The sequence below is a fragment of the Hypanus sabinus genome, chromosome 8, assembly GCF_030144855.1.
Source record: "Hypanus sabinus isolate sHypSab1 chromosome 8, sHypSab1.hap1, whole genome shotgun sequence".
Classification (NCBI taxonomy): domain Eukaryota; kingdom Metazoa; phylum Chordata; class Chondrichthyes; order Myliobatiformes; family Dasyatidae; genus Hypanus; species Hypanus sabinus.
In genome coordinates, this window is record NC_082713.1 from 124,348,992 (window position 1) to 124,376,880 (window position 27,889).

Here is a 27,889-nt window from a genome sequence, read left to right on the forward strand (position 1 = left end):
GCCATCCTGCCGGGAGAAAGGGGGGGAGAGCAACTATTTGGTGGGGGGGTTGTAAGAGAGCATGGGAAGAAATTAAGTAACTGAGGAATAAAAGAAGTTTGCACTCTGAGCCTTGGAATCATGTCACGTACAGAGGTGACACACTACACCACTAGTCTCAACGTTATTCATCTTGGTGCACGGAGACTCCTGATCAGCTACCCCTCATCAGTTCACCTCCAATCCTGTGGCTGAGCCCAGCCATCGAAAGGGATAGCGCCCCTTCCCTGACATCCAGCTCTCTATCTGCTTCAGGAACAGGTGTCTAAGGATGATGGAGAGCTATCCACTGAGCAGGAGAGTCAGTTTCCCATGGCTGTGCTGAGCTGGGTGTGGAATAGTGAGGGCAAGCCTGAGGTACCGAAAGACTGCAGTCCCTCTTTAACCACACTACCTCCCCCTCCAAGGGAGCACACAATCCTTGCCTATCAGCATGCCTGCCCCAATGATGGTCCCATTCACCTGGGGCCACCAATCATCTTTTTAAAGCTAACAAGATTAGCTAGGGGCACTAATTGGCTCATCTGTCTGGAACAATTTGCAAAAGGGAAGTTTAGAATGATAATAGACTTTTTCAGGTATAGCCAAACAAATGTGGTGTTAACAGAGCTCTTCCCACAGAAAAACACAGACTTCAGTACCTGGAGCGTGGGAGATGGGATATTTGATAGAGCTAAACAAATTTGTGAGTAATATAGATCAGTTTATGTAAACAGGCTTTTCCACTGAGGATGGATGAGACTACAACCAGAGGTTAAGGTAAAAGTTAAAATGTTAAATGGGAACATGAGGGGCAACTTCTTCACTCAGAGGGTGGTGGGAGTGTGGAACTGACAGTGGAAGTCATGGATGTGGGTTCATTCATAATATTTAAGAGAAATCTGTATAGGTACACAGATGAGAGAGGTACTGATGGAGGGCAATGGTCTGGATTCCAGTAGATAGGACTAAGTAGAAGACAAGGCTGGCAGGGATTAGATGGGCCAAAGGGTCTGTTTCTGTGCTGTGATGCTATGTAGATCCATTTAAACTGCCTAGTCCAATCAACCTGCAACCAGACCATAGCCCCCACTCTACCCATCCACCTATCTACCTAAACTTATCTTAAACGTTGAAATCAAGCGTGCATGCACCACTTGTGCCAGCAGCTCATTCCACACTCTCACGACCCCCAGCTGAAAAAGTTTCCCTTCACATTTTCCCTTAAACATTTCATCCTTCACCCTTAACCCATGACCTCTAGTTGTAGTCCCACTCAACCTCAGTGGAAAAGTTTGTTTGCTTTACCCTATCTATACCCCTCATAATTTTGTATACTGCTATCAAATCTCTCCACAATCTTCTCCGTTCCTAGAAATGAAGTCCTACCCTGTCCAATCTTTCCTTATAACCCAGGCCCTCCTGTCCTAGTAGCATTCTTGTAATTTTTCAACCTTATTTACATCTTTCCTGTAGGTAGGAGACCAAAACTGTACTAATACTCCAAATCAGGGCTCACTAACTTCTTATACAACATCAACATAACATCCCATCCCCTGTACTCAATACTTTGATCTATGAAGTGCAATTTGCCAAAGACATTCTTTACGGCCCTATTTACCTATGCTTCCACTTTCAATGAATTGTGAACCTGTATTCCCAAATCTTTTTGATCTATCACACTTCTCAATGTCCTCTTATTCACAGTGTAAGATCTACCCTGGTTGGTCCTACCAACGTGCAACATTTCAAACATTAAATTCCGTCTGCCATTTTTCCATCTGGTCCAGATCCCACTGCAAGCTCTGATAGTCTTTTTCACTGTCTACTACCATCACAATCTTGGTGTCATCCACAAATTTGCTGATCCAGTTAACCATATCATCATCCAGATAGTTGACATAGATGAGAAACAACAAAGGACCCCACCATGGATCCCTGGGCACACCACTAATCACAGGTCTCCAGTCAGAGAGGCAATCATCTACTACCACTCTCTGGCTTCTCCCACAGAGCCAGTGTCGAATCCAATTTACTATCTCATCGTCAATGTCAAGCAACTGAACTTTCTTAACCGATCTGCCATGTCGGACTTCGTCAAATGCCTTGCTAAAGTCCATGCACTGCTATGCCATTACCAGCTTTCCTGTAAACTTCCTCGAGTGTGGCTGGAATACAGACTCCAAATCCCCGTTTGCCAACAGCTTCTCAGCTTCCCGCCGTCCCCGGACAATGCGTCGTGAAAACCGGCGCGCTGAGCGCTCTGGCAGCTTCCGGCAACCTGTCCTTCAGTGGTTCTTGAGGCCACTACGGGAGGGACCGCACCCCGGTGGAGCACACCATGATAATTGATTTTAGTTGCTGCAAAGAACCGTCAACTGATCACTCTGTGCATAGACCAGTTCGAATGTGTTTGTCTGGAGCTGAACAGATGAACGATGGAAAACAGTCTGTGATTGTCTGTAAGATGCTGGTGATCTGCAGGGGGAATCGTGGATGGGTCCGAGATCGATCTTGGAGTGCACTGTACCGCCCTGGGTTGGGAGCCAACGGGGTGACAGTCCTGACAGACAAATTAATCGACCGCAGGCGCAATCTTTACGGATTCCTAGGATAAATTCTGTAGCAGAGCGCCCACCAACACTTACGCCCCACTGAAAGGGGCGGGGTGCGAGTTTCAAGCACTGCAGCCTGTCCTGGTCACTCCCTCAGGGCAAGGGTTGGCCCGGGCCATGTCACTTGTTATTTGATTGGCGCGTCTGCGAGCCAAGCTCAGTACTTCATCCCATTCTTTACTGAAGTTAGTGTATTACCCCCGAGTTAAACGGCCCACTACCCGCACTGCCCCGAACCTCCCGGTCTCTTCCACCATGCGCTAAAAACCCACTCCCTCTCTTCATACGATCGATCATTTAACAGTAATCAGGGGCTTGGATTCCCCCCCCCCTCCCGGGAGAAAACTAAGCGCAGCTAGACCTTGCTGAGGTAGGAACGAAGCAACGGCAAATCAAACAACATTGACAGACTCATACTTCTGTATTGAGACTGACGGTGAGAAAAGGTCTCCATATGGCCCCAGACTACGATGCTAAGAGGATTGGCATAATCTAAACTGTTCTCAAGAGGAGCTAGATGTATAGTGGGATATGATTTTTAAAACTGGCTCGTTTTCCTCAGCTCTGGAAACATGAAGGTGCGGAGGGAGGCGCAGCCCTCGGGGATTCCTCCTGTGCATTTTGTGGATATCCACAAGAAGAGAATCAAGTGCAGACATCCACCCCCCCCCCCCCCACCTTCACAACCAGCTCCCGCTGATGGAGCACACACAGCACAAGGAAACGAAGTACGTTATTCGTACGTTTCCTCGTTCATATGCTGGACGAGTTCGTTCGCTATCCATACATACCGTTCCGTCGCCGCCACAGGCCAGAATCCGCAGGTTGGCCACCTTTCTGTAGAGCTCCAAACTGTTTAGGAAACAGGAGACATTTACCAAAGAGTCGCACAGGTAAACAGTAAAACTAGCAGGTACAATTCAAAGTGCTGTTCCGGGGTTCTGAGCTACCAATATCTGCCCATCAGCTCACACCCGTGAAGTAAAATCCATACAATTCTAGATACAGAATACTAACACTATTCTTACTAACACTGTGGATATATAGTACCGGATCCAGCTTCGGATACTGAAGCCATTCTAAAGGTAGCGTAGTGGTACAATACAGGCGACCTGGGTTCAATTCCCGTCCCAGTGACGGCGTGGGTTTCCTCAGGGTGCTCTGGTTTCCTCCCAGAGTCCAAAGATTAACCCTCCTGGTAGGGTAATTGGCCATTGTAAATTGTCCCCTGATAAGGCTAGGATTAAACAGGGAGGTGATTCCTAGGTGGCTTGGCTGGAAGGGCCTATTCTGCGCTGTGTCTCAATAAATAAATACGAGGTATATCCACATCCTAGAATTCTGTAGAAAGCTACTGCAAGGCACCAAACATCATTCATTTACATCAATCCTACACCAACCCTGGGCTACCTGGGAGGGAAAAGTGAGATTGATCATGAAGTAGGCTGCAATAACATTGTGGGCCGAATGGCCTATATACAGATAGCTGTTCTATGTAGCAATCCCATTTATTCTCCCCATGTTCCTATCGACACCTCCCAGATTCTGCACTCACCTACACACTTGGGACAATTTCCAGCGGCCTGTTAACTGTCCAACCAGCACATCTTCGGGACATAGGAGGGAACTGGATAACGCAGGCGGTGGGTATTCACACGGTCACAGGGAGAACCTGCGAACTCCGCACGGACAGTGCCGGAAGTCCAGACAGAACCTGGGTCTCAGGAATTGCGAAGCAATGGCACAGGAGCCGCAGTTCTCTACAGCCTGCTGTCAATCAGGTATCGATGGTGGGTCAGAGGGCAGGGTGAGGACCTGTACCTGACCACTCACAGCCATTCCAATTTGCCCTCTGTTCTCTCCACCCCTCCTTCTCAATTGAACTGAAACATTAACTCCATTATTCTCTCCACAGATGCTGCCTGACCCACTGCGTATTTCCAGTATTAGTACTCACTGCATGATCTGCTAAGTAGAGTCATAGAGCGTTACAGCATAAATACAGGCCCTTCGGCCTATCTAGGCTGTGATGACCTGGTCTGCTGCCTGGTTCTACCTACCTGCACCCAGACCACAGCAACCCACCCATGTACCTATCCAAACTTCTCTTAATTGCTGCAATTGAACCCACATCCACCACCACCACAGGCAGCTCATTCCACACTCGCACCACCCTCTGAATGAAGAAGCTCTCCCTCAGGTTCCCTTTAAATACTTCACCTTTCACCCTAAACCTATGACCTCCAGATCTTGTCTCAACCAACCTCGGAAAAAAGCTTTCACTTATGTACCCTGCTCCTTGGTATTTTGTATACCAGTATAAGATCTTCCCTCATTCTCCTACATTCCAGGGAGTAAAATCCTAAAGCATTCAACATACCCCTGTAACTCAGATTCTCAAGTCCCAGTAACATCATTGGAAATTTTCTCTGCCCTCTTTCAAGCCCATGGGGCCTCTATCAGCTTATCAGTAGGAAGCAATGATTCCTAATGTGGGATAAACTGGAGAAGTTGGAAGTACTGGGGGCCAGATAGAGGTATAGTTAGATGTAGACCTTGTCTATGAAAAGTAGTTCAATGAATTATTGGATGGTGGGTCAATTTGGCCACTGTAAATTGTTGCTCTGCGAGTAAGTGGCAGAACAATCAAATAGATGGGCTTGTGAGGAGAATAAGTTGTATGCTACACAGAAATAAGAATGACACTGATGGGATTGCACTGGTGAGCACGGGCAAGAAATGGAACTGAAGACCTGAAGAAAACAGGAGCAGACCACTTGGCCCCTCAAGCCTGCCCTGGCCGATCTGCCCACAGACCACATCTCTACTCCTGTGTCCATTCCCCATAACCCTCAGTGCCCTGATCTATCAAAACTGTGTCCACTTCCTTTCTCAGTGCCTTCAATGATGTATCTTCCAGAACCTTGTGGGACAGAGTCGTAAAATCACACAGCAGGAAAACAGGCTTCTCAGTCCAGCTCATCCATGCCAACCAGGATATCCATCTTAAGTAGGTCCCATTTGCCCCCATATTCCTCTAAAACCTTTCCAATCCATGTAACTGCCCAGGTCTATGTTAAATCTTGCTATAGTGCCTGTCTCAATCACAGTCACATTAGAGAATTCCAGAGGTTCAACAGTGAGTTCCTATACACCTCAGTTTTCAGTAACTAGCCCCTAAAGGGATGAATGGCCTCCTCCTGGATCATCGTAAGTGACAGCAGTCAGGTTATGGCTTGAGGTCTTGATGCCTGCGGCCCGGTCAGCCCTCGTAGGCTGATCCACTTTGGCCCACTCTCAGACACGTGCATTTAACACAGGGTAAGATCCAGCTCCTTCGGGTGCATTTTCCCATCCATCTCCACACCAATATTCAAGCAAGAATGTGCTTCGGTGCATGAATCTATTGATCCACTCCTAGGCTGTCTGTACTACACAACCAAAACCATCTGGTTCCCCCGATACTGAGTCATCAGATTTGAAGCATTAACTTGCTTGCCAGAAAGAATGCTGGAGAGATGTCTACATCCCTAAGTTAACATCACTGGACATACCTACATCATCTGAGATACTCTTATAGCTACACCATTTGAAATATGCCTACATCCATTCCCTCGAATCTTCAGGCTATGTCCCCTAGTTCTAGTTCACTTAGCAGTGGAAACAACCTTCCTGCCTCTATCTTATTTATCCCTTTCATAGTTTTATACGTTTCTATAAGATCCCATCTTGTTCTTCTGAATTCCGGTGAGTATGGTCACACAGTGACATTCTGCGTGCCACAGTTCCCAAGGAGACATTGGATTGCATAGAGGGACACAGAGTTTTAAAGATGTGAGCACGGGCAGCTGGCACATTTTGCACACCACAGTTTCTGAGGCGACACTGGACTGTGCATAATAAGGCACTTGGAGAGGTCCAATAAAATAAGTTAGGTTTAAGCAGAGCGGACATTGCGTGGGCAAGCCAATGTTAGAGTGGGGGAGTTGAGTCTTTGGCGAGGAGAAACGTAGGCCATAGGTAGGCTTTTTAGTTACTCATTCTTTCTTTATTTCTTATTGCACAGTTAGGGCAGTGTGGATGCCAGGCAGAATAGTGGAATACTCATCTTGGTTGATGTGGGAAGGCAGGGAGAACTCCAGAGTCCCTGAAGAATACACCTGCAAGAAGTGCATCCAGTTGCAGCTTCCAACAGACTGTATTAAGAAGCTGGAGCTGGAAGGCGGGGGGGGGGGGGGGGGGATTGATAGACAGGACATACAGGGAGGTAGTTACACCCAAGATGCAGGTAACTGGTTGACCATCACAAGGGGGAAAGGGGAAAGTCAGCTATTCAGTGTACCCCTCAACACCACTGTGGATAATGCTGGGGGCATGATCTAGCAGAGGAAAGCCACAGTGGCCGTGTCTCTGGCACTGAGTCCGGCTCTGTGGTTCAGAAGGGAAGGGTGGGGAGAAGAGGGAAGCTGTAGTGATAGGGGATTTTTGGTTCAGGGAACAGAAGGAGGTTCTGTGGACAAGAACGAGATTCCTGGATGGTATGTTGCCTCCCGGGTACCAGGGTCAGGGACATCTTGGACCCAGTGCACAGAATTTTTAAGTGGGAGGGTGAGAAGCCAGAGGTTGTGGTCCGCGTCGGCACCCATGACATGGGTAGGAGGGATGCGAGGTCCTGCAAAGTGAGTTCAGAGAGTTAGGTGCAGTTAAAAGACAGGGCCTCCAGGGTTGTGATCACAGGATTACTACCCATGCCACGAGCTGGTGAGGCCAGAAATAGGAAGATTATACAGTTTAACATGTGGGTAAGGAGTCGGTGCAGGAGGGAGGGCTTCAGATTATTGGATCATTGGGTTCCCTTCCGGGGAAGGTGTGGCCTGTACAGAAGGGACAATTTGCACCTAAACAGGGTGGTGGGGGGTTTAGCATGAAGGCATGCTTGTGATGCATGGGGTAGGGGGAGGGGTTGTTTAAACTAGAGTTTCGGGGGATGGTAAGCAGAACGCTGGAACAGATAGTGGAGTGTTTGTGGATAAAGATGTTACTAAGCCGACTAGAAGTCAGGAGTCAAAAGATTGAGCATGGTGGAACTAAATTTCTGAGCTGCACAGGAGTATTGTAGGAAAGGCAGATGAGTACGTGGAATTACGACATTGTAGACATTAGTGAGACTTGGTTGCAGAAGGGGCAGGGCTGGCAGCTCATTATTCCAGTGTTTTGTTTTGGACATGATAGAGTGGGAGGGAATAAAACGGAAAGGGGGCATTACTGGTCAGGGAAGAGATCACAGAGGTGCTCAGACAGGACAGACGGGAGAGCTTGTTTAATGAGGCTTTATGGGTAGGAATGAGAAAGCAATGATCACGTTAATGGGATCATACTATAGACCACCAAACAGTCCACAGGATCTAGAGGAGCAAATCTGTAGAGAGATTGCAGACTGTTGCAAGAAACATAAGGTTGTGATAGTACCGTAGGTGATTTTAACTTTCCACATATTGACTGTGTCTCCCAGAGTGTAAAAGAACTGGATGGGATAGAGTTTGTCAAATGTGTTCAGGAGAGTTTCTTTAATCAGTACACTGAAGTCCCACCTAGAGAGAGTGTGATACTAGATCCCCGATTAAGGAATAAGAGAGGGCAGGCAACAGAAGCTTATCTTAGGGGAACACTTTGCATCTTGTGATCATAAAGCCATTAGTTTAAAGATTGGCCTGGTCCTTGGGTTGAGATTCGATATTGGAGAAAGTCCAACTTTGATGGTTTCGAAAAGGATCTAGCAAGCATGGATTGGGATAGGCTATTTTCTGGCCAAGGTATACTTGATAAGTGGGAGGCCTTCAAAAGAGAAATTTTGAGAATACAGTTTCTATGTTTCTGTTAGAATAAAAGGCAAGGATAACAGGTTTAGGGAACTTTGGTTTTTGAGAGCTAGTGAGACCCTGGTTAAGAAAAAGAAGGAGGTGCATAGCAGGTATAGGCAGGTAGGAACAAATGAGGTACCTGAGAGGTGTAAAAAATGAAGAAGGAAATCAAGAGGGCTAAAAGAAGACATGAAGTTGCCCTACCAGATAAGGTGAATGAGAATCCTAAGGGGTTCTACAGACATAGTAAGAGCAAAAGGATAGCAAGGGACAAAATTGACCTCTGGAAGATCATAGAGGTATCATAGTGTATCATAGTGGCAGAGATCTGAAATAGATTTTTTGCATCTGTATTTACTCGGGAGATGGACACAGAGTCTGTAGATGTGAGGAAATGCAACAGCGAGGTCAGTGTCCCTATACAGATGACAGAGGAGGAGGGGTGTTTGCTGCTTTGAGGCATATTATGGTAGATAGATCCTCAGTGCCTGACAAGATATTCACTTAGACCCAGTGGGAGGCAACTGCAGAAATTGCAGGGGGCCTAGCAGAGATATATGTTTAAAAAATTGTTAGCCACTGGTGAGATACAGGGGGAATTGGAGGATAGTTAATGTTGTTCCATTGTTTAAAAAAGGCTCTAAGAATAGGCCAGGAAATTATAGGCTGAGAGCCTGACATCAGTATTGGGAAATTTATTGGAAGGTATCCCAAGAGAATGAATGTATATGTATTTGGATAGACAAGGATTAATTTGGGATAGTCAACATGGCTTTGTGTGTGGTGAGTCGTAAATAACCAATCTTATATAGAGATTTTTGAGGAAGTTACTTGGAAAGTTGATGAAGGCAAGGCAGTAGATGTTGTCTACATAGACTTCAACAAGGCCTTTGACAAGGTCCCACATGGGAGATTGGTCAAGAAGGTTTAGTCGCCTGACATTCAAGATGAGGTAGTAATTGGATTAGACATTGGCTTTGTGGGAGAAGCCAGAGAGTGGTAGTAGATGGTTGCCTCTCTGACTGGAAGCCTGTGATTAGTGGAGTGCCACAGGGATCAGTGACCATTGTTGTTTGTCATCTATATCAGCGATCTGGATGAAAATGTGGTAAACTGGATCATCAAATTTGTGGATGACACCAAGATCTGTGGACAGCAAGGGAAACTATCAAAGCTTGCAGTGGGATCTGCATCAGCTGGAAAAATGGCAGATGGCATTTAATGCAGATATGTGTGAGGCGTTACACTTTGGGAAGACCAACCCAGGTAGGGCTTACACAGTACTGTAAGCGGTAGGCCACTGAGATGTGCTGCAGAACAGAAAGATCTGGGAATACAGATCCATAATTCCTTGAAAGTGGTGTCACAGGTAGATAGGCTCATTCTGGCACATTGGCTTTCATAAGTCAATATATGGGTAGAGGGGCTGTAATATGTTGAATTTGTATAAGATGTTGGTAAGGCCAAATTTGGAGTATTGTGTGCAGTTTTGACCACCTACCCACAGGAAGGATGTAAAGAAGGGTGAAAGACGGCAGAGAAAATTTACAAGGATATTGCAACGACTTGAGCTATAGTGAAAGATTGAATGGGTTTGGACTTTATTCCCTCGAACATAGAAGATTGAAGTGAGATTTGATAGAGGTATACAAAATTATGAGGGTATAGATAGTGTAAATGCAACCAAGCTTATTCCACTGAGGCTGGGTGAGAATACAACTAGAGGTTGTGGGCTAGGGGGAAAAGGTGAAATGTTTAAGGGGAACATGAGGGAAAACCTGTTCACTCAGAGGGCAGTGAGAATGAGCTGCCAGTGCTAGTGATGGATGCAGGTTCAATTTCAACATTTAAAAGAAGTTTGGATAGGTAGATGGATGAGAAGGGTATAGAGGGCTCTGGTCTGGGTGCAGGTTGATGGGACTAGGCAGATTAACAGCTTGGCATGGACTAGATGGGCCAAAAGGCTTGTTTCTGTGCTGTATTATCCTATGACTCTAGTCCCAGGTGAATCAATCTCTCCTCAGAGCTTAATCCCCTCATCCCTGGAGCCAACCTGATATTCAGTATATTTCAATTTGAATGCTCAGGAATTGTCAGATCAAATTGTTGAACCTTCTACCCACACTGAAATGAAAACAACAAATGCTGGAAATATTCAGCAGGGCAAGCAGCGTCTGTGGGGAGAACAACAAAGTTAATACAGATGACCCTCCATCAGTTCTGATGCAAGGTTGCAGTCCTGAAACATTAAGACCATAAGATCACAAGACACATTAGCAGAATATGTCTGCTCCACTGTTCCATTATGGCTAATTTATTATCTCTCTCAACCCCATTCTCCTATTTTCCTTCTGTAACATTTGACACCCTTACTAATCAGGAACCCATCAACCACTGTTACAAATATACCCAATAACTTGGCCTCCGCAGCTAGCTGTGGCAATGAATTCCAACATTCACCGTCCTCTGGCAAAAGAAATTCCTTCTCATCTCTGTTCTAAAGTGACATCCTTCTTTTCTGAAGCTGTGCCCTCGGGTTCTAGACACCTCCACTACAGGAAACATCATCTCCACATCCACTGTTTTGAGGCCTTTCAATGTGATCCCCTTTCATTTTTCTAAACTCCAGTGAGCGCAGGCCCAGAGCCATCAAATGTTCCTCTTACGTTCCTAGAATCGTTCTCGTGACCTTCCACTAGACCCTCTCTGAAGCCAGCACCTCCTTTCTAGGATAAGGGGCACCAAACTGCTTACAATATTCCAAGTGTGGCCTTATACATCCTCGCTTTTATATTTTAGTCCTCTTGAAATAAATACTAACACTACATGACTCAGGTTCACTCTCCATAGACGCTGCATGACCAATTGAACGTTTCCAGTATTTGCTGTTTTTATTTCATATTTCTGGCATCTGCAGTTTATGTTTACTCTCAGTCATACGGGCAATGGTAGAAAAGACTCACCCAAGCATACCATTTTAACTACAACATACAGTGGTGGAGTTTATCACTTCTGTCATGACCTGAGTGTGGGATAGATTATTTTCCACCTCTGATTACACTGAAGGGTTACTTTTCCCAATTTCCACAGCAGTGTTTGAACTCACACCTGCTGGATTTCTAATCCAGTAACCGAATCACTGTACATATCGTGTAAGGGAAGTCTGATCTCACCTTGAAAAGTGCACACTGTCATCAAGATATCTCATGCAAAGCCAACTGTACATTTGTTTGGAACCTTTGCGTGGGCAATATCCATGAAGTGTATTGTCAGAAAGCTCCAAGGCAAATCACCTCTGTATACAGCAATTGCTTAATTACAGTAAACTCCACAATTGTTTAATTGCACTAATTAGCATTGTAGTCTTGAACTCTGGGGGTTTCTCAGTTGTTTTACAGGTCCTCAACCAGGTAACCACAGATTTTTGTTCCTGAGACCTATTCGTGACCCAAACAGTCTACTTCTTCAGGAGGCCGAAGAAATTTGGCATGTCCCTGCCGACCAGTATCAATTTTTAATCGATATACCACAGAAAGTATCCAATCAGCTTGGTTATGCCCTAATCAGCCCAAAACCAAGACAGTGCAGAGCTTTAAACATGGCTCAGCGCATCACAGAAATCAGCTCACCAGTCTCCTCATGGACCCTGTCTATACTTCTCACTGGCTCGGTAAAGCAAGCACATAACCCACCCTGATCATTCCTTCTTCTCCCCTCGCCAATGTGCAGAAGGTACAAAAGCATGAAAGCAGGTGCCACCAGGCTCAAGGAAAGCATCTACCCTCTTGTGATAAGACTCTTGAACTATCTCCTAAGACTGTAAGGGCAAACTCATGACCTCACAATCTACCCTGTTATGGCCTTGCACCTTAATGATTGCCTGGACTGCCCTTTCCCAGTAACTGTGACACTTTATTCTGCATTCTGTTATTGCTTTTTCCCCATATTACCTCAACGTACTAATGTGTTGAAATGATCTATAGGAATAGCATGCAAAACTAAGTTTTTCATTGCATCTTAGTACATGTGACAATAATAAATCAATTTACAATTTGAAAAGCAGGCTCTTGGCAACGTACTTAAGTTAAAATATAGGCTAACCAAGGGCAACATGAGGTTAATCAAGGATGTTTAATTCAACCATTCAGGCATTGTGTGAACCTAATTCCCATATGCCAGACCTTTACCACAGCCCCACAACAGCTGGAAAATCCGCCTGCTGATCTTCTGAACACTTGCTCAAGTCAGCGATTTATAACTTTGGGTCAACCTGTACTAAATCTTTTTGGGAGCCACGTCTATGAAGGATTGGCTAGTTTTGGAGAGGAGAGGACCCAAAGGAAGTTTTGTGATAATAATCCTGGGAACAAAAGGGTTAACGATCGAGGGGCATTTGAAAGGAGAATGGGCAAAGAAGTGGCAGATGAAATACCACGTATGGCCATGCACTTTGGTGGAAGGAATAAAGGTGCTGAATATTTTTGAAATGGGGAGTGAATTCAAAAATCAGAGGCTCAAAGGGACTTGGGAGTCCTCATGCATGATTCCCTAAATCAGTACACACAAAATGCTGGAGGAACTCAGCAGGTCAGGCAACATCTATGGAAATGAATAAACAGTCGACCCTTCATTTGGAATGGAAAGGGAGGGAGAAGATGCTGGAATAAAAAGATAGGGTGAGAGAGGGGAAGGAGCACAAGCTGGACAGTGATAGGTGAAGCCAGGTAGTTGGTGATAAGTGGAAAAGGCAAAGGGCTGGATTCCATAAAGGTTGACTTTCAGGTTGAGTTGGTGATAAGGAAAGCAAATGGAACGTTAGCATTCATTTCAGGAAGACTAGAATATAAAAGCAAGGATGTAATGCTAAGCTTGTATAAGGAATTTATCAGACCATATTTTGAGTATTGTGAGCACTTTTGGGCCCCTTATTTAAGCAGGGATGTGCTGGCACTGGAGAGGGTCCAGAGGAGGTTTACGAGCGTGATCCTGGGAATAGAACAGTTAACATGAGGAATGTTTAATGTCTCTGGGCCTGTACTCAGTGTAATTTGGAAGAATGAAGGGGGGAGGGTCTCATTAAAATTTACCGAATATTGAAAAGTCTAGATAGAGTGGACATGTTAAGGACGTTTCCTGTAGTGGTGGAGTCTAGGACCAAAGGGCATAGACTCAGAAAAAAAGGGCATCTCTTTGTAAGAAAGATGAAGAGGAATTTCTTTAGCCAGAGGTGGTGAATTTGTGGAAAACACTTTCTAGTCAATCAAGATGGTGACTGCGCACAACACTCCTTTAGTCAACATCTTCTGGATAGATCATGAAACCATTAATTTCATTTCTGTGTCTTTTACGTTTGTTTTTTGTCTTGGATGTGATTCTGGAACTGTTGAACCTGTGATTTGCTGTTTGGTCATTTGGGTGTTCCAGCACTCTGCAGTCTCTGAGAGGTGGTGAGCAGACTGTGGACAAGCCACTAGCCATCACCATTTTGCCCATTAAAGCGATGGGGGGATTGAAACATCGAGGCGAATACGGAGGTTTGGTGATCTTTTGGGTGCTTTAGCACCCTACAGTCTCTGAGAGGATTCCAGACTGAGGCAGCATGCACAAAACCTCACAGTGAGCAGGTGGCGGGACGGGAAGCAAGCTGATGTCCGAGTCCATTTCACCGATTAAAGCTCCCATTGCGTGCCGATTAAAGCGATGGAAGAGCCGAACGCAGAAGACGAGTACCGGTTGCCTGCCTTGTGATTGCTCTGCTATCAGAGAGGGGGAGCCTGCCGCTCTGCCCAGAAAATATTCCCCAGATTTTCTGTGTTTTGGACATGGACTTGGACTATAGACATTTTTCAGTCTTATCTATGGTTTTTTTGCCTGATCTTTTTTTTTGTGCGGGGGAGCGGATTTGGGGGTCGATATACCTGATCTGTTTCATTTGTCTTTTTTGTGGGGAGAGGTGGGATTTGGGGGTTAATGATCATGCTGCCTAGCTTTTCTTTCTTGGTTTCACGGCTACCCAGAGAAGAATAATTTCAGAGTTGTATACTTTAATAATAAATGAACCTTTAAACTTTTGAATTCATTCCCAAGACAACTGCGGAAGCCAAGTCATTGCATATATTTAAAGTGGGTGTTGATAGCTTCTTGATTAGTGAGGGCATGGAAAGGTTATGGGGAGAAGGGAGGAGAATAAGGTTAAGAAGGAATATAAATCAGCCATGACTGAATGGCAGAACAGATTTGTTGGGCTGAATGGCCTAATTCTGTTTCTATGTCTTATGGTCTAAACTTATTGAGCTTCCTGGACAAGTTATTATAATGCAGTATAAAAATGAATCTTAAATGTGGTGGGATAATAGTAACATCCAACCGTCAGGCTTATCAGAGAAGTGGAGCTCCAGGAAATATCTAACAGAAGCCCCGTGGCTGTGAAAGTGGTGCGTACACATGGGTCGGTGGTGTGCTCAGGTGAAGTTACCATGCAAACAACCACACAGAAGTACGACTGGTGTTCTGTGACCGTGGCATTAGACTTACGCTTCTTTCGGTCCTCCCTGTGAGAGGTCAAAGACTTGCCGAGGATTTAGACACCACATGAACATCTGTAGGACCTTGTTTCCCTGTCACAGAAATGTACAAAGTAAACACACACGTAAAGGGAAGATGAAGCCACAGAGAACAATGACCAGGCTTGGGGAGGGGTGGCGGTGGGGGCTGGGCCATGGAGAGCACTCGCTAGCTCGGTCTGACTCGGCAGGGCTTGTAGAATGGAGGGCATGCTGATGTCCTGCTGTGGAACCTACTGACTGCACATTCTGTGCTTCAATCCATCAGCAAATAGGATCAGGGAAAGGGAAAGATGACCCTGTGACGTGTGTGTCATCGGAAGAGGGCACAGGACTGAGAGATGCAAGGTAGCAGCAACTCCATAGAATCATACAGCACTGCTGCACAGAAACAGGCCATTTGGCCCATCTGGTCTATGCTGACAGGTTATTCTACCTGGTTCCATCTACCTGCACCCAGACCATAGCAATCCACATCTCCCCATCCATATACTTATCTAAACTTCTCTTAAATGTTGCAGTTGAGTCCACATCCATCACTTCTGCTGCCAACTCGATCCATACTCACATCACTCTCCAAGTGAAAGAGTTTCCCTGCAGGTTCCCCTTAAGTTTTGCACCTTTCACCCTAAACCTATGACCACTAGTTCTAGTCTCAACCAACCTCAAGGCCTGAATGAAATTACCTATCTATGCCCCTCATCATTTTGTATACGTCTATAAGATCTCTGTTACATTCCAGGGAATAAAGTCCTAAACTATTCAACCTTTCTCCGTAACTCACGCCTCAAGTCCTGGAAACATCCGTGTAAATTTTCCACGCACTCTTTCACGTTTATTGATATCTGTCTATAAGTAGGTGACCAGAACTGCATACAATACTCCAAATTCCTCACCAATGTCTGATACCATTCAACATAATATCCTAACTCGCACTGTATGCCCTGATTTATGAAGGCTTATACACTAAGAGCTGTTTTGCAGGTACAGGAGGCAGCAGATGTTGGAATCTGGAGCAGCACACGAGATGCTGGTGGGTCAGGAGGGACATGGACAGTTGGCGTTTTGGGTTGATCTGCTGTGAAAGATAGCGAGGATATAGCTGGTATAAAATGAGCGAAGGGGTGGAACAAGAGCTGGCAGGAATAGCAAGGTGGGGGCGGTGTTTGGCAGAAGATGAGGGAGGAGGAGAGAAAGAAGCTGGGTGGTGATAGGTGGAAATGATGGAAAGGAAGGCGGGACATGGAATAAATAGAGTGAGATGGAGAGGGGAAAGAGGTGGGAGGAGTGTGTGGGTGGTGGGCAGATGGAGAGGGGAGTAAGATCTGGTGATGGGGGCAGATGTATCAGGAAGGGAGAGTAAAGAGAGTAGGGGCAAGGGGGAGCAGATACTGTAAGTCAGGTAATTCAGTGCTCATACTGCCCGGTCTCAGGGTACCAAGATGGAATGTGAGATGCAGTTCCTCTAATATGGGGGGTAGAATACCACTATTACAATGCCTGAAACCAGATTTATTTCCCACCACTATGCGTACGTTGCCCCCACGGCAGTATGGGTTTCCTCCGGGGGCTCCGGTTCCTTCTGTAATTCAAAGACCCGTGGTTATGGTTAGGGTTAGAGAGTCTTGGGCACTGGAAAAGTGGTGACAACTGGGGACCATCTAGCACAATTCTCACTGATTTTTATTTGATGCAAATGACGAAATTCACTGCGTGTTTCGACATTTTGATAAACATGTGACAAATAAAGCTAACTTTATCTTTAATGGTCTCCATCTACTGCCCAGTCATGTCAGTGCGGGAATGGGATGGAGCATGAAAATGGCTGACAACTAGGAGACTTGGATGGAGTGAAGGTGCTCAGTGAAGTGGTCACCCAAGCCCACATGATGCATGCTAAAAAGGCAGTGCAGAGTTTGCGTATTGGGTTAACAAGTGAGGTGATGGGCGCAAGGTTCCCTTTCTCCCTCCCTTCTCCACCAACCTGGTTTCCACCACTCTTTGGATTTACAAACACCAGAAGTGGCTTCATCAAGGGTGACAGAATGGGCTTGATGATGAATGGCTTCCACTTGCTTTCCTGAAAGGCAGAGGTCAGGGCATTAGTGAGGTCCATGCCACCAAGCTGGCACCCTTCCAGCCCCACCCGGGTAACAAAACCGATCGTCCAGCTGCCACGTGCGCAAGGAGGCAAACATGCTGCGCACACTGTCAACGATTAAAGTGAAACCTTGAGGGGCTTCCCCTTGATCCCTCTCTGTAACAAAAAGTGGACATACCCAGACCTCCTTATCATTCCTTTGTGCTCCCTCCAACTCTCCCTAAACACCGTCCCCCACCCCTCCCACTGACTCAGAGAGGTTCCCCCTCATTTTACAGTGTACAAGTAGTACAGGTCTGGAGTTTCCCAGGTACCAGCCTTGACAGTGTGTGACACATTACATCGCCAAGGCAGAGGGGGGCACTTGCCGCAGCCAAGCCTGACTCTACCCTTATCCAACATGCACTCCATGGCTACCTGGGTCCTCAAAGATTGGTTTGCAAGTTCCACTGGAGATGTTCCACAGCAGTCGTTCCTTTGTCTAAAAGTAGTAACCAGATCAGCTAGAGTGGGGGGAGGAGGCTGGGAGCTTGGTGCCTGTAGAGTCAGGAATCAAACTGGCTAACCCTGAAGTGCATCTCGTTTGTATGGTGGGTTTCAAATGCCTTAACTTCGGGTGACACTGGTGCTAAGTTGCACTAGGATCTGGAGCAGATTTGGAGAATTTGGGGGTTGATGTGCCTGTTCCATTTTTGCACTTTTTTTTGTAGGGAGGTGGGATTTGGGAGTTGATAACTGAACTGCCCTTTCCTTTCTGTCTTGGTTTCACGGCTACCAAGAAGATTGAATTTCAGAGTCGTATACTTTGATAATAAATGAACCTTTGAGATCCCACACAACACAGCAGAGGCTGGGACACTGATGCAACCAATAGAGGTCCAGACATGCCCCAATGCAAATTCAACTCTGCACCTGATTATGTGGAGATCTACACCAGTAGTCCCGTATCAGTTTTGTGTAGGGGGTAGCCACCAATCAGTGTTAACACATGCAACAGATTAAAGGAGATTGATCTAATGCTTGCTGATCAAGTGTCCAATTCTATAAAGAACATCGTTGTGTTTTTTTCTCGGGGACTGAAAGTTCTTCCTGCTTCTCCTCTTTTGTTTCTATAACTCTGGCTGAAGCCACTGTTCACAGCTCAGATACACTCCCTGCCAGGCTCCTGTCGAAGTTACAGAAGTTAGAGTGGCGTAATTCCTCGGTGTTTTGAGTTTGTTAGCTGGTGATTTCTATGTTAATCGACCGCAGTGACAAACAATTTAATATCTGAAATTGAAGTTATTAAAAGTGATAAAATCATCTAAAGTCTACCCATTGGAATGTCACGCTAAACCCCTGCGTTTAATTAGACCGGGAGCAACACTTCCCAGGAAACACAGGAATTCCAAGGTGAATAACTGTTATCCGCTAGCAAGGTCAACTAACCTCCCTGCTATGGTCGGGATTGGTGACCAACAGTTTATTGGTTTATCTCTTCCTTACTGGAATGGTCATCTTACTGAAATCCGTAACCAGCGGATTAATGTTTGTCGATTGTACTGGGCTCTGTATTTCTAGGTTTCGCGGCTGTATGTGTTTCTGGTGACAAACTAAACAGCCTCAGAAATATAGCTGTCACCATAGCAACCACGCAGCACAAATAAGGGAAAATTAAAATGGTCGTAACGCTGATCGTTCCCTCAGGGTGCCTGTCTCTGCAATTATAGATAAACCATGTCTTCATCCTGACTCACGTCCGCTCCTTTCCTGCTGCTTTTTCTCTTCAGTGATGTCCTCTTTTTCCTTCTACTTGAAGACTTGAATGAGTTCTGTGCAGAGGCAACGATGAGAAAGTCAAAAACAGGATGTCACCATAAATGCTTATTGCTGCCTCCTGACAGTGCGCTCAGTACCCTCTGAATAAAGCACGGAGTGAAAGCCCGTTTCCTGTCATCATATGTCCCCGGATCTCCCTGGTACTTTATCCCTCTTGTCAGCATTGTAACGGTAATGATAAACCACAACGTTTCAGATAGTTCTACCAGTTACATTCTGCTGAAAAGGACAACTAGCCTTCTTTGGTTTAATTGCATAAATTTTTCACAAGGTTTCTGCAAGCAATCTTCCTACATTTATACTGTCCTTGGTACAGGGCTCTTTGTAGTTCTCAGTGCTTATCATCACCAGTTGCCACCATATTTTGTTTGTGTTGCAGCAGCTGGTCTATTACTCTTTACTACATTATGGAACTAAGACAGCACTGATCATCTGCCATAAATTGTCCTTGAGAAGGTGGCAGTGATCTATCTCTAAACAATACAGCTCTTCTAATGATAGTGACTCCACGTGATGTTGGTGAGGGTGCTCCTGGATTTAGATCCAAAGACGTTGAAAGACTGAAGGTCTCACCACCACCTAGTACATACTCTCTCTCTTCTCATCACTACCATCCAAGAGGAGGTTCTGGAGCCTGAAGCCACACACTCAAAGTTTTAGGAACAGCTTCTCCTCCACCATCAGATTACTGAATGGACAATGAACCCATGAACACTCCCTCACTGTTTCTTTTGCTCTCTTATTGCAGCATTCATTAATTTTTAAAAATATATTTCTTAGTATAGTTTATATTATGTAATGCACTGTGCAGCTGCTGCAAAACAACAAATTTCACGACATATGCTGGCGACATTAAACCTGATTCTGATTCTGACATATTTTCCAAGACAGGATGGCATGTGACTTCAGAATCAGAATGAGTCTTATTATCACTGACATATGTTGTGAAATTTGTTGTTTTGTGGCAGCATTTCGGTGCAAAACATAAAAATTGCTATAAATTACAATAAGAGCCTATAAATATTAAACAAATAATGCAAAAAGAGAGCAAAATAGTGAGGTAGTGTTCACGGGCTGTTGGCAGAGGAAGAAGCTGTTCCTAAAACATTGAGTGTACTTCTTCAGGCTCCTGTACCTGGTCTCTGATGGTAGCAATGAGATGTTGAGAGTCTTCCATGGTTCATGCTTCCTTCTTGAAGCACCACCTATTGATCATCTGAGATTCTGCCAACAACAGTCGGGTCATCAGTGAATTTATAGATGTTGTTTGAGCTATGCCTAGCTACACGGTCATAAGTGAAGGGGGAGTAGAGTAGTGGGCTGAACACTCATCTTTGAACTGTTGATCGTCAGCAAGGAGACGATGCTACTTGCAATCCACACCGACTGTGGTCTCTCAACGATGAACCTGTTGCAAAGGGAAGTGCTGAGGCCTAGGTTATTGATTAGCGCTGAGGGGATGATGGTGTTGAACACTGAGCTATCATCAATAAACAGCAGCCTGACGTAGATAAGTAGCCTGGGGTAGATGGGAGAACACAGTAGTGGCGGTGTTCCCTTGTCATAGAATGTCTTGTATTTATAGTTCATGGCTTTGGGAGCAGTCTGGGTGAATAAGTGAGGTGCATTTTGTAGATGGTGCACACTGTAACCAACCAGTGGAGGAGGAGGTGAATTTTCCAGGAGGTGAGTGTGGTGCAAGTGAAGGGGACTGCTTTGCCCTGGGTGGCGTCAAACTTCTGGAAAGCTATCAGAACTACCTCATCTAGACAAGTAGACAGTGTTCCACTGCACTTACACCTTGCAGAAAGGAGGGGGATTGTAAAATAATGGAACGCAATAAACAAGAGTGAGCGAAGTAACATCTTTAAAAATAGATAAATCTGCCAGAGATGTTTGAAATGCATCTCAGGGCATAAGGTAGGAAAGAGTGGCACTCACCGGTGGATTGTTGCAGGTATTATGTTGGAGGAATGAGAACCACTGGTGAGAGAGCCCAACAACAGTGCTGGGCATGTTAATGGAATCCATTCAGAGGAATGACAGTAATCCTCGTTTTGAATGGCACGGATTAATCGAGGGCTGTCAGCATAGATTTTTTTTACGTGACACTCAAATCTGTACTGATCAGATTCAGATTTATTTATTGCGTGCACATCTAAACGTGCAGTTGTCTGCGTTAACAACCCACACATTTAAGGATGTGCTTGGGGCATCCAGCAAGCGTCATCACACATTCTAGCGCCAACGTAGCATGCCCACAAGCCTCAGCAGAACAACAGAGAACACAACAAGAAATGAAACAACAACAGCAAAATGAACCTCTTTCCTCCCTCCCACCCACCCATATGAGCAGTCCACCAACTCCAGGACAGGCCTCAGGCCTCCAACTCCAGGCTTTGGCCATTGGACTTCAACCTCTAGACTCCCGACTGAACTAGGGCATTGGTTTTCAGTTTTGACCCCTGGACTAGCCAATAACAGGACCCCGATCTCTGGGCACTCCAATTCTCTGGCCCTCATGCCTTTTGCTCGTACAGATATTCGAACCCAGGACTCAACAAACCGGGACAGCTCAACATCCACGGATGTCCTTGTCATGGGCCTTTGAGCACAGAGTGAAGACCTAGAGTCTGGATACTCTTCATTACCCGTTCACATCACTGGACTTTGAATGTGGAGAGGGCAAAGCAGAGGCCTGACTTCTAATCCCCATATCCCTGTTCTTAAACCTTAGCCTGACCACTAACCCCCCCTCCCTGTCCCCAAAAACCATCCCTACAACCTAAATGATGACTAAGTGTGAGCCACGTGGAGTAGGATGGGGGGGGGGGGGGTGCACAGTTTCGGCCTCCTTCCCAGAGGACACCGCAGATCAGTGCCATCTTAGCCAGAAGATGGCACCAAGGGCAGCATATTTGATATGGCTTACGATTCAGCCCCACACAGCAGGCTGAAAAGGAAAGTAAGATGCAGAGGGATCTCAGGGAAAGTGGAAATGGGACTGGAAAGGGGAGGAGGAGAAATACAACACTCTATGTGCAGTGGTGCACAATGTAGCATTTACAAGCCTCACTCAAGGCCAGTCCTGGCAGACAGCTTTGCAGTTGTATAGCTGACATGTGAGAGAAACCCTGTACCCATGTCATTGGAAATGATCCTTCAGGTTCTCTGATCAACACACACAAAATGCTGGAGTAACTCAGCAGGTCAGGCAGCATCTATGGAGGGAAAGGAACAGTCGCTGTTTCAGCTTGAAACCCTTCAACAGGACTAGAAAGGAAAGGGGCAGAAGCTAGAATAAGAGGATGGGGGGGTGCTACAAACTGGCAATTGATAGGTGGGGAGGAAGAAGGGTGCTGGGGGAAGAGGATGAAGCAAGAAGCTGGGAGGTGATAGGTGGAAAAAAAGGGCCGAAGGAGGAACCTGATAGGAGAGGACAGTGGACTAAGGGAAAGAGGTAGAGCAGATATGAATAGGAGCTTATTTCACCAAATGGGCTAAGCTTTGGCACCATATGGACTCTGGCCTCTGTGCAGGATGGCAGTTATACCATCATGGCTGAGGTAAAACGTTCTGCTGTGGTCATCCCTCCAGGCTTCTGGCATGGCTGGGAATGAGTGGAGGGGGGTGGGGGGCAGAGTTCTGGCCTCCTTCCCAGAGGAGGCTGATGGAAGTGGGTGGTAGGGCTGTCAGCAGGGCCCATCCAAGCTGCAGCTTCTACAAATGTACCATACTCCATGTCCAAGGAGCAACAATCTGGGTGGGGGGGGGGGGGGTTGTCTTTCAGGACAAGTCCTGGTTTCAGATACTGTCTGTGTGGAGTTTGCATGTTCTCATGGCTGTACGGGCTTCCCATCCTGGGAGCTCCTGTTTGCTCCCACATCACAAATGACATCAAGTCACTAAGTACTGTATATTGCCCTGAGAGTGTGGGTGACTGATAGAACAGGGGCCATGAATCCGAATATGGGAGACAATAGACAGCAGGTTGATGTTCAGTCTGGGCTCAGTAAGCCATTGGGTCTGTTACCATGCGATGTAATTCTATCATAGTGTGACAGGATTGGGGATGTAAAGGTGAGAGTGTATTTGTAGGATTTGATGTGTTTACGGTCACCCTGATAAAATACTAGCCTTCCCCTTGAACATATTTTAGCTACTCAGTCCTTTACCAGTCATCAGCAGGATGTCCACAAGGACAGCATCACGTGAATCTGGTTGGCTTACTCCAAGCTTCATTTCAGACAAGCCTGTTAAATAATGAGAAGTGAATTCTCAACTTGGAGGTGAAACATTGCAGCGGAAAGGAAAACGCTTGTTGCTTCCCTTTCCAGCGTTGTCTGATGTGAGCACGCATTAATTTGCACTCACTACGGCTGGGAAGATGGCTGAGAGTTTGCTGTGGAGCAACATGTTCATTATCACCACTCTTTGTAAAGTCACTGCCAAACTTTGGCTGTCTGCTCTCAGCGCTTTGCATTCGTGTCCCAATGCCCAGTCCTGCTGCGGTGACTCACCACCACCAAGTAAAGCCACGAAGTTATATACTTCGTTGCTCGCTCAGGTTAGGGAAGATGCCTGGTCCCAAAGAGATTCTGCAGATGCTGCATATCCAGAGTAGCACACACAAAACATTGGAGGAACTCAGCAGGCCAGGCAACTTCTATGGGGAGGAATACACAGTTAATGTTTTGGGCCAAGATCCTACATCAGGACCTGGAGGGCTTGGTTTAAGATGTCGACAGTTTATTCCCTTCCACAGATGTTGCCTGACCTGCTGAGTTCCTCTAGTGTTTTGTGTGTGTTACTTGGCCCCAATGCTGCATTCTAATAGTGGATCAGATGGTAAGGTGTGCAGATGACAACCACGTTATTTGAGCTGAGCAGGTCACTGACTTGAAGACTTCTATGCTTTATCAACACAAAGGTGGGTAATTATTTTGATGGTATTCTGAATATAACATAGATTGTAAACACAGCATTTGCCTGAGAATTCCCAAACAAGATTCTTCATTGGACAGAATTATTGCTCAGCAAGTGCTGACACATTCTTGTAAGCACAGCTGTTGCCAATGGAGCCATCTTTGCCGTGCCTTTCAATACTCACAACCCATGGGATTAACCTGCGGCTTTAAGATACAGAATTGGTCAGTCCTTCCCCTGATGAAACAGAAAAATGTTGAAAACACCCAGGAAGGGTCAGACAGTACCTGCAGAAAGATAAACAGTTAATTATCCTTCGTCAGACGATGGGCCAAAATGTTAACTGCTCCTCTCTCCACAAATGCTGCCTCAAATTGAGTGTCTCCAGCACCTTTCAGTTTCCATTTTAGACCTCCAGTTTTGTGACTTTTATTCCTTCTGCTAGGCCTGTCACTGTTACCAGAAATGCCGTGTTCCTCAAACCAAGAAGAGCAGCTGTTGTGAGCAATTTTTATTCTATCTTACTGAAGCTTGAGTAACACACACAAAATGCTAGAGGAAGCCAGGCAGCATCTTTGGAAGGGAATAAAGAGTTGACATTTTGAGCTGAGGCCCTTCATCGGGACTGGAAAGGAAGGGGGCATAAATCTGAATAAGAAGGTGGGAAGAGGGGGAGGAGTCCAAGCTGATAGGTGATAGGCAAGACCATGTGAGGGGGAAGGGAAATGGCAAGGGAGGAGAAATGTAGTAGGAAGCTGGGAGGTGATAGGCTTGAGAAGAAAGGGGCTGAAAGGGAAGGAATTTGAAAGGAGAGGACAGCGGACCATGGAATAAAGAGGAGGAGGGGAACCAGAGGGAGGAGATGAGTAGGGGTGACTGGGTAACCAAAAAGGGGAATGGAAGAAGCGGGGGGGGGGGTAATTATCAGAAGTTAGTGAAAGTAATGTTCATGCCATCAGTTTGGAGGTGATCTGGATGGAATATGATGTGTTGCTCCTCCAACTTTCCTCCATCTCCAACTTCTTATCCTGGCTTATTTCAGTTTCTTTTCCAGTTCTGATGAAAGGTCTCAGCCCGAAACCTCGATTCTTTATTCCCCTCTCTAGATGCTGCCCGACTTGCTGAGTTCCTCAAGCATTTTGAGTAGCATAATGTGGTGGCATCCGTCGGTCTCCAGAGACGATGGATCTGCGCCTGGAGTTTCCAGGGCACAGGCCTGGGCAGGGTTGTATGGGAGACCGGCAGTTGCCCAAGCTGCAGGCCTTCCCCTCTCCACGCCACCGATGTTGTCCAAGGGAAGGGCACTAGGACCCATGCAGCTTGGCACCAGAGCAATGTGTTGTTGAGTGCCTTGCTCAAGGACACAAACATGCTCCCTCAGCTGAGACTCGAACCAGTGACCTTCAGGTTACTAGTCTGATGCCTTGCCCACTAGGCCACACGCCAACACCATACCATAATACCATAAAATATAGCAGCAGAGTTTGGCCATTTGGCCCATCGAGTCTCCTCCACCATTTCATCATGGCTGATCCATTTCCCTCTCAGCCCCAATATCCTGCCTTCTCCTCGTATCCCTTTATGTCCTGACTAATCAAGAATCAATCAGCCTCTGTCTTAACTACCAATTGCTTGGCATCCATTACTGCCAGAATCCCACAGAATCACCACCCTCTGGCTGAAGAAATTCATCATCTTCGTTCTAAATGGACATCCCTCTATTGTGAGGCTGTGTCCTCTGGTCTTAGACTCCCTCAGCATGAGAATTATCCTCTCCTCATCCCTGCTGTTGAAGCTTCTCAACATTCAATAGGTTTAAATGGGATTCCTCCTTATTCTTCTGAATTCCTGTGAATACAGGCCCAAAGTCATCAAACACTCCTCAATCCCGGAATCATTTTCGTAAGCCTCTTTTGAACCCTCTCCAATGTCAGCACAACCTTTTTTAGACAAGGGGCCCAAAATGTTTACAATACTCCAAGTGAGGCCTTGTAAAGTCTCCATATTAGATCCTTGCTTTTATATACTAGTCCTCTCAAAATGAATGCTAATATTGCATCTGCCTTCCTCACTGTCAACTCAATCTGCAAATCAACCTTCAGGGAATCCTGCATGAGGACTCCTAAGTCCCTTTTCACCTCAGATTTTTGTGTTTTCTCATTTAGAAAATAATCGATGCTTTTATTTTTCTACCAAAGAGCATGGCAATACACTTCCCAACACCATATTCCACCTGCCACTTCTTTGTCCATTTTCCTAGTCAGTCTAAGTCCTGCAGACTTTCTGCTTCCTCAGCACTACCGGTCCCTCCACCTATCTTTGTATCGTCTGCAAACTTGGCCGCAAAGCCATCTATTCCGTCATTCAAATCATTGACATATAACGTAAAAGGGTCACAGTAGGGAATAGAGGAAGGGGGCTGGGGGAGATTTATTCACCAGAAGAAATCAATATTCATGCCATCAGTTTGGTGGCTACCCAGATGGAACATAAAGTGTTGCTCACCCACCCTAAGGATAGCCTTATCTTAGCACAAGAGGAGGCCATGTTTTGACATGTCAGAATAGGAACAGGAATCAAAATTAAAATGTCTGGCAAAAGTCAAAATGAGCACTGTACAATAAATAGAGTCAACTACACAAAGATATCTGGTGTAGACTGAACATAAAATGATTAGGAGCGATGGACAAGGTTTAGAAAATCATTGATCCTTACTTTTCACCAGTTCCTAATAATAACGACTAACATTCAATCAAATACTACTTATAATCTTGATCAAGTCTCTGGGAATATACACTTATTGACCACTTTATTAGGTAACCTATACACCTCGTTAATGCTAATATCAAACCAGCTAATCACGTGGCAGCAACTCAATGCATAAAAGCATGCAAACATGGTCAAGTAGTTCAGTTGTTGTTCAGCCCAAATATCAGAACGGGGTGGAAATGTGATCTGAGAGACTTTCACAGTTGGTGCCAGATGGGGTGGTTTGAGTATCTGAGAAATTGCCGACCTCCTGGGAATTTCATGCACATTGCTCTCTGGAGATTGAAGAGAATGGCGTGAGAAACAAAAACACATCCAGTAAGCACCAACACACTTAAAATGCTGGAGGAACTTGGCAGAGCAGGCAGCATCTATGGAAAAGAGTAAACAGTCGACATTTTGGGCTGAGACCCTTCATCAGGACTAGGAAAAGAGATGAGAAGTCAGAGTAAGAAGGTGTGGAGGGAGGGGAGGAAGAAGTACAAGGTGGTAGGTGATAGGTGAAACAGGGATAGGGGAGGGGTGAAGTAAAGAGCTGGAAAGAGATAAAGGGATAGAGAAAGGGGAATCTGATAGCATAGGACAGGAGGCCATGGAAGAAAGGGAAGGGGGAGGAGCACCAGAGGAAGTTGATTGGCAGGTAAGGAGATGAGGTGAGAGAGGGATTAAATGGGCATGGGGAATGGTGAGGGGAGGGGGGTGCAATTACTGGCAGTTTGCAAATTCAATGTTCATGCCATCAGTTTGGAAACTACCCAGACGGAATATAAGGTGCTACTTCTCCAACCCGAGTGTGGCCTCACTGTGGCAGCTCAGGAGGCCATGTCTGAATGGGAAGAGAAATTGAAATGGGTGGCCACCAGGAGATCCTGTCTTTTCTGGTGGATGGATTGAAGGGGCTCAGTGAAGTGGTCTCCCAGTCTGCGTTAGGTCTCATCGATGTACAGGAGGGCACACCAGGAGCACCGGATACAGGAGATGACCCCAACAGACACGTAGGTGAAGTGTTGCCTCACCTGGAAGGACTGTTTGGGGCCTGAATAGTAGTGAAGAAGGTGTAGGGGCAGATGTAGCACTTGCTCTGCTTGCAAGGTTAAGGGCTGGGGGGGGGGGGTTACAAATAGACAAGGGAATCACATATAGAGCGATCCCTGTGAAAAGCAGGAAGTAGAATGGAGGAAAAGTTGTGCTTGGTGATGGGATACCGTTGGAGATGGC

The 27,889-nt window shown here is 45.9% G+C and overlaps 1 protein-coding gene across 2 annotated transcripts in view; it reads right to left on the bottom strand.

Moving 5' to 3' along the window:
- The window catches only part of dgki (diacylglycerol kinase, iota), a 253,553-nt gene that overhangs the window by 114,666 nt on the left and 110,998 nt on the right, over nucleotides 1–27,889 (bottom strand). For both annotated transcript variants that reach the window (XM_059977765.1, XM_059977764.1), the window contains exons 9-12: nucleotides 18,895–18,969; nucleotides 17,042–17,137; nucleotides 15,029–15,111; nucleotides 3,425–3,485 (exon numbers count right to left, since the gene is read on the bottom strand). In XM_059977765.1, coding sequence (XP_059833748.1) covers nucleotides 3,425–3,485; nucleotides 15,029–15,111; nucleotides 17,042–17,137; nucleotides 18,895–18,969 — 315 coding nt within the window. The remainder of the gene's footprint in view (nucleotides 1–3,424; nucleotides 3,486–15,028; nucleotides 15,112–17,041; nucleotides 17,138–18,894; nucleotides 18,970–27,889) is intronic.